General features: G+C 55.3%; 1 protein-coding gene across 1 annotated transcript in view; it reads right to left on the reverse strand.

Moving 5' to 3' along the window:
- The window catches only part of Mer (ezrin/radixin/moesin family protein merlin), an 83,126-nt gene that overhangs the window by 20,162 nt on the left and 55,464 nt on the right, over positions 1–7,500 (reverse strand). The window contains exon 13 of the mRNA XM_037237628.1: positions 4,593–4,703. Within this exon, the coding sequence (XP_037093523.1) occupies positions 4,593–4,703 (111 nt within the window). The remainder of the gene's footprint in view (positions 1–4,592; positions 4,704–7,500) is intronic.

Genomic DNA, 7,500 nt, shown 5'->3' on the forward strand with positions numbered 1-7,500 from the left:
GGTGGATCCTGCCACTTTGAGGCTTACTATTTCGGAGAAAACATGGCAAAATGTACTTAAATTAGCTGCTAAATACCATCAAAATAAATCACAAACTTGATTCCCAGCTTATATACGGCTAGCCGGCTACTCCATGTGATCAGCTAAAAGCTGATAACTAATGCAGATTTGTTGTTTTGGCTGTTTAAAAAAAGAATTAAAAGTCATGTAATAGCATAAGAATTGTCACAAATTCAATACTCGACGTCTCGTCAGTGGGGATTCATGACGCACTCAGCTTCTGAGGCTATACGGCGTCGCCTGCCTCTCACCCTGGCAGGAAGGGCGAGTACCGCAGGAATTCGAACCCAGTACCTATTGGTTAACGCAGACGCTTTAACCAATACACTACCGGCACCCCTTCAATACCCAACGAAAACAAGATGCACGACATCGGCGACGCGTAAAATTATGTTCGACAGTTACACGTACAAATTCATCGGTGCATAACCGACTGCTGCTCCAGCACTTAGGTGGCAAGGAAAATCGCCATCCAGCGAACTCGGACTTTTGTACACGACGGAATATAGTCAGGCCCGTGCACACAATCATGCGAAACGCACTGGCGCTCGCGAACACACGTGGGGCTTTGGGCAGCAGAATAACATCCTTTTGGCTTCATCGGAAGAGCCCACGACCAATGTGGAGGACCCCATAGCGATGAAGAGTATCACGGCTGATAAATATTTAGGTCCGGGGCAGTGGTGATATCGTGGTTGGCGTGATCGACTCTGGACCTGTCAGTCTAGGTTTCGGGCACTGACAACGCCACCACCGCGTCCTGCATGAAAAGGCATCCGTCTCGAAATGTGCGCAGCCGCCGCGGCTGCACTGCACCGCCTCTCTCACACAACAGACCGTTTGAAAATGAGCTCCTTGCCTATGGACGTGAAGCCCTCGACGGCGCCACCAGCCTCATCCGTCACGCCAAAATGCTTCTGCATGAAGCCAGGGTCGGCACAAGCGGCGGCGGCGAGAGATTCCGCCTCGGCCGGGACCCCGCGGACGCGGTGGTCCCGGCCGAGCCCAAGCCGGCCGCCATGTCTCCAGCCGCGGCGCCGCCCGGCACGCCCGCGGTCACTCCGCCGGCGAGCCCCAGGGCGCGGGCGCGCCCAAGCCGCACACGGCCGCTAAATGCTCTACGTAATTGGTAGCAACCATGTTGCGTTGTACCCATCACATAAACATCGGTGGAATGCCAGGTTGCCCACGCCATCTGTTGACAAAAGAGGGAAATGGTGGCGGGAGTTATAAACAAATATGCTACTTCATTGCCGTTTAGCGACAGGAATCAAAACTCACATGACTAGCGAAAACACTAGATGCTATGAACGCTGGATTAGATACGACTTTGGGTGTTGTGCGCTCGAATGCTATGAACGGCCCCAATGGGTACGGAACTGGACGCTGGATGTTGCGCTCTTGGATGATGAGCACTGGACGCTGCAATCCTGGACGTTTTGATGGCTCCCTTTGGCTCCCAACGGTACCATTGGTGGAGGTCCCAAGTCTTATTTTTGCTTTCACCTTTGTGCATGCAATACCAACGTTGAGACAAAGAAGAACCGGAAAGTGGTCACTGAGTACGAGGAAAGTACTACAGGGCGTAAAATTGTGAAATAACTGTCGGTTCTTATTAGGACAAACAGTACGGGAATACAGGCAGGATTCTGTGTCCTGTCAGCGTGGGTGTGAGGTGAGGCAGACTACGTCAGCATGGCAGATCTAGACATCAGATCATCAGCAAGAAACTATTTGCATCTTGACTTTGCCGCCATACATCTTGGCTTTTGAAAAACGCCTAGGCCAAAATGGCAGCAACAAGTCGCCATGACGTTCCTGCAGGAAGACGTCATGCCATCGCGCTACACAGATACTAGATCATATACTGTGCGCCATCAAACCCGAAGAAGCGTTGGTAATAAACACCGTCAGCTGCACAGAACATTTCACTCAAGATGCCAGCGATACTGTGGCCGATCTCAAAAGCAATGTAGCACACAACTCCGTCCATCCCGAGATGTCGACATTCATTTGCCGTGAGCTGCACAGGGATCGCAAGGCGTGCACCAGCACTCCGCCATCTAGATGCTTGTCCGAGTTGCCCGCGGCGCCTGATGCGGCTGGCGGCGTCGCGACCAGCCACCAGTGCGAATCGACGGATCACCTGTAAATCCATTCTGCATGCTACAAACTTAATGATGCTCTTAGCGCAGCTTTCGTAGTTAACCTTAAAAATGGTTTGATGCTCCTCAAACTAGATCATAGCCGTTTTCACGAAAATTGTGGTGGAACTTTTACACTTAAAAAATAACTTTCTGCGTTTCCGTTTTAACCACACACCTTCTATCAGCAATTTTGGGCTAGAACTGTCCGCAGATATTCTTTAAAAAAATGTTTGAACAGATGCTTAAGTTGCCCAAATTGCGGTTGGTTGGCTGCAAACGATTTCATGCTTTTATGGACAGGTATGATGCCAGGTTTCATTCTGCAAAAATTCTTGAAACTTATTAAAAACATTCGACGACATCTCTGACGCAGACGCGACAAAACAAACTCGTACATCCTTGCAGCGCCCCTGTTCATCAGCATGCAGCACTTACAGAGCTTACTTACAGTACTTACAGAGCTCGCTTACAGCGCTTACAGAGCTTACACACCTTAGCATGATCCAAGATAAATGATCCTTGAATGACATGATTCTCAACGCCAGCCTTACTCCGCGCAGTGCCGATGTAAACAGTACTGGGGTAGCCGGCATGCAACGCTCTCGACCGATGCACGCATTGCTAGGCCTAGTATTTTCCTAGAATCGGGCTGAGCTAAAGACATGCGCTGAAAAATGGCTATAAAGTGTCACGTTTAATAAAACAAACTTATGCTCAGTTGGAAACATGCCGCATACCCACTGCATGTTTGTGGAAATGCGTGAAAACGAGCCTTTCCCTGTTTTCCTTGCCAGCGAGCTAAAAATTCACATAAACATCTAACAACATTTTTAAAGCTTTCCAGTGCATTACCCATCGTAAAAACTGCTTACGTAAGAATTAAGACCATTCTGACGCCACATGTACCCGATTAGAGGGAAGGTTCCACCTTTGAAGATACTGAAGCAAGCAGCAGATATGATGAAATAAAGTCACTTATGACCACTGATAAGCCGTTAAGTGGAAAAGACTGCTCTAGACAACACACTTTCCCTGCTTTGTAAAAATGCTCCTCAATACGTCACTGTTGATTACGTCCTTGTAACTTGCGCAACATTGGCTGATTCCGGTCGTTATAACTAGAAATCGTGCTCATTGACGTCAGATATGAACGAAACGCCCATCACATTTTTCTTTGCCTTGATCGCTGCATGGCCAATGGAATGGCAGGATTTAAATGACGTTATTATGGCGCCATGGATGCCTGGGTGGTCCGGAAATAGTCTCCACAAAACAGTCTGCACGTCCTTGCGGGCGTGTAGCTCGGAAACTAGAGTGGTTTCCGTCGTAAAAAGGACAAGGCTGTAAATTGCACCAAATGATCTTCAAAATGGCTACTTCAGTTCAAAAACCTCATTCAAACGTGGAATAAACCCTTTAAGTGAAGGCCCTGAAAACGATGCGGCCGCTCAATGGAAAGTTGAGGCCATATTCTTCACCTAGATCTTTGAAGCATTCAACCAACAATGCTTAAAAGGTTCGCATTACCAAGATACACAAAGGGACTACCGTTACATACAATGACATCACATTATTCACGGGCAAAAGGTTTAGAATCGTGTTTCCTGAACAACGCTGACAGTGGCATCTGGTCGTCTGCTTCTAATTCGTTCCCTTTGCACCTCACACTGGCCGCTTCTGGGCTGCGGCTGGCGTCAGCCGTCGCAGCCCAGCCCTGCCAAGCGCCGCAGTCTCGGTCTGGGAGTCAGCTGTCGCTGCCCAGCCCTGCCCGGCGCCGCAGTCTCGGTCTGGGAGTCGGCCGTCGCGGCCCAGTCCTGCCCGGCGCCGCAGTCTCGGTCTGGGAGTCAGCCGTCGCGGCCCAGTCCTGCCCGGCGCCGCAGTCTCGGTCTGGGAGTCAGCTGCGCGGCCCGGTCCCGCCCGGCGCCGCAGTCTCGGTCTGGGAGTCAGCTGTCGCGGCCCGGTCCCGCCCGGCGGCGCTGTCTCGGTCTGGGAGTCAGCCGTCGCGGCCCGGTCCCGCCCGGCGGCGCGGCCTGGGACGCGCCTGGTCGAGCCAGTGCGCCGGCGGTTGATTTGCACGGGTCCGGCGCGGCGGCCGGACACGGCACCAATCGCCGGCCAGCAATCAGACGCCAGACGGCGGCGGCAGCCGGTCGTGCCGCCGCCACCACGGCCACCCGGCCGGGCCTTGTCCGGCCTGCCCGGCTGCCAGCGTCACGACCGTCCGTGGTTCAGCTCCACGGTCTCCTCCCGGCTGCGCAGCTGAACTCCGTGTGGCGCCAGTCCCCTCACGTCCCTCAGGCCCACCTCGAGCCGGTCCCCTGTGTCCCCTTCACATTAGACCCGCCTCGAGCCGGCGCCCCGTGTCCCCATCCCCTTCAGACCTACCTTGAGCCGGTCAGCCTCGTAGGAGCGTCGCTCCGACTCCTCCACAACCCTGGCGGCGATCATCTCGGCCTCGCGCACCTTCCGCTCCAGCAGGTACTTCTCCTCCTCCGTCTGCCGGCCGACGAGCGCGTCAGGACGTGCACTTGTCCGGACACGAGCGTGCATCAGGACGAGCGCGCGTCAGGACGGGCGTGCGTCAGGACGAGCCCGCGTCAGGACGAGCGTGCGTCAGGACACGAGCGCGCGTCAGGACAAGCGCGCGTCAGACGGGCGTGTGTCAGGACGAGCCCACGTCAGGACGAGCGTGCGTCAGGACACGAGCGCGCGTCAGGACAAGCGCGCGTCAGGACCGGCGTGCGTCAGGACGAGCCCGCGGCAGGAAGAGCGTGCGTCAGGACATGAGCGCGCGTCAGGACACGAGCGCGTCAGGACGGGCGTGCGTCAGGACGAGCCCGCGTCAGGACAAGCGTGCGTCAGGACACAAGCGCGCGTCAGGACGAGCGCGCATCAGGACGGGGTGCGTCAGGACGAGCCGGCGTCAGTACGAGCGTGCGTCAGGACACGAGCGCGCGTCAGGACGGGCGTGCGTCAGGACGAGCCCGCGTCAGGACGATGCGTGCGTCAGGACACAAGCGCGCGTCAGGACGAGCGCGCGTCAGGGCGGGCGTGCGTCAGGACGAGCCCGCGTCAGGACGAGCGTGCGTCAGGACACGAGCGCGCGTCAGGACACGAGCGCGCGTCAGGACGAGCGCGCGTCAGGACGGGTGTGTGCCAGGACGAGCGCGCGTCAGGACGGGCGTGCCTCAGGACGAGCCCGCGTCAGGACGAGCGTGCGTCAAGACACGAGCGCGCGTCAGGACGAGCCCGCGTCAGGACACGAGCGCGCGTCAGGACACGAGAGCGCGGCAGGACGATCGCGCGTCAGGACGAGCCCGCGTCAGGACGAGCGTGAGTCAGGACACGAGCGCGCGTCAGGACGAGCGTGTGTCCAGACGAGCGCGCGTGAACACCACATCAGCCGGGGTCGGCCGCCCTGACGTCCGTAAATAGCCGGCCGCCTGCAGCGGAGCGCACGAGGCGGCCGCTCCGGCTGGCAGTGTCAGCCAGGTTCATCCCCCGGGCGGCACACTGAATGACGCGGACCGAGGCCAGGCGATGTATCACTCCCAGAACCAATGGCAAGTTTTTCTTCCTACAAAACGCAATCAGCCCGCACTGATCGCAGAGCAGCGAAGGCTGCTCTCTTTTGCTGACCAAAGCCGCGAGGTCGGAGGTGGGAGAAAAAAACATGTCTCAAACCACACCAAAGCCAGACGCGTGCACACAACCTAAAAACAAAACATATTGTGGCGCATACTACAGCAATCGATCATTACTGCAAAGAACATCCGGCGGCTTCACATCTATGGCGCCAATTGGCAACATGCTGCATCGAGCGCAGCGGTAGAACCTTTCGCTTACAAGCTTTCTCGGACCCAAAAGTGTGCAGGCTCGAGACTTACCGAATGCTTTATTTGACATTCCTGGCTTCAAGCGTGGAAAAACAAACCTAATATCTCGCCTCTAACGGTTAAAGCCTATGCGCACTTTTATGAAGCCGGCCGAACTGGCTTCTCGCCACATTTGTCGCACGGTTTATGTTTGGTCGCTGCCACCGTGCATGGTTTCCAAGAGGGGCATCACCCAGTCAATATCTCTTATGCACAAATATCAACACGAAAGTTCCAGGCAACACCAGCGAAGCAAAGTAGGTCCTTAGTCCTCAAACAGCGTAGATGACTGTGCATATCGCGAAGGCCCTGAATCTGGCGCGTTTTGTCGCGACAAGGCCAGGGCAAGGCGCAGGACGTGGGCGGTGCGCTCCAGATGAGCGCAGACGTCTGGTCATGGTAAAAGCGAATCACGCTTCTGGCGTGAACCCCAGAAATGCACCATAGTTTTGATTGCGACGGTCGTACAGAGTTCAGTCAGCTTTTTCGCTCGATTAGCTGATCAAAAAGATACGGCCTGGGATTTCCGCCGGAGTACCAACTACAGCGATCCCACGACAGCCGACACTTGGTGACGAACGGTGCCACCACGGCTGAAGTTACGGCCAATGGGCAGGGACGCTGCGTCACCCTGTTGCGTGACACCATTTTGAGACTGTTTGATCGTGAGCGCGCCACAAGGAATCCTTCACCATAGACCAGTGTTGTTGTCACAAAAGCATTTTGTCTTAAAAAATGGAGCGTGACGGGCATCGTCAAGACCCTTTTATGGAGCGCCAGCGACTGCAGTGGCCATATTAGAGCTCCGGGTCAATGAAACAGCTGGGATTCAGGCCCGGCCTCCACGTGGGGGCCGGAGGCGCCGACCACACGCCCGGTTTCATGCCGCAGTGATAGTTTTTCACCTTTGCTTTTTCGAGGCCAGCTGACCTGCCAAAGATTTATCAGCTGACACACTATTGTGCAGCATTATGCGATTCACCAGCTAGCAACAGCCTGTGGGCGGTACTCGAAGCTAAATAAGCGCAGGCCAGTTTTGCTACCAAATGACGGACCACTGGCGTCCCCTGCTGTCAAACGGACGAGCCCGTGCCAATGCGGTGAGCCTCTGCCTCTGAGTGTCGCTTCCGTCTCAGGCATGGGTTGAGGTGGACGTCGGGGTACGAGGCCGAATGCCCACAACGACCAAGTCTTCCCGAAGTCGCAAGCGACTTCACCGTCAATACGAGTAGCCTTTAACACGGGTGGTTGCGGTAATGACCTTTCACCGCAAACAGGGCGTTCAAGAACCCTTAAGGCGGCTTGAATTACAAGTTCTGGCAAAACCAGTTAGAGCTGAGAACACTTGGAGGTCGCACGCCACACCTGAGCGCCAGTTGTGATTCATCTAGATTCTGATTCCATCGGTCTTCAGTAAG

Source organism: Pollicipes pollicipes, unplaced genomic scaffold (genome assembly GCF_011947565.3).
Source record: "Pollicipes pollicipes isolate AB1234 unplaced genomic scaffold, Ppol_2.1 Scaffold_7261;HRSCAF=8764_pilon_pilon_pilon, whole genome shotgun sequence".
Classification (NCBI taxonomy): Eukaryota; Metazoa; Arthropoda; class Thecostraca; order Pollicipedomorpha; family Pollicipedidae; genus Pollicipes; species Pollicipes pollicipes.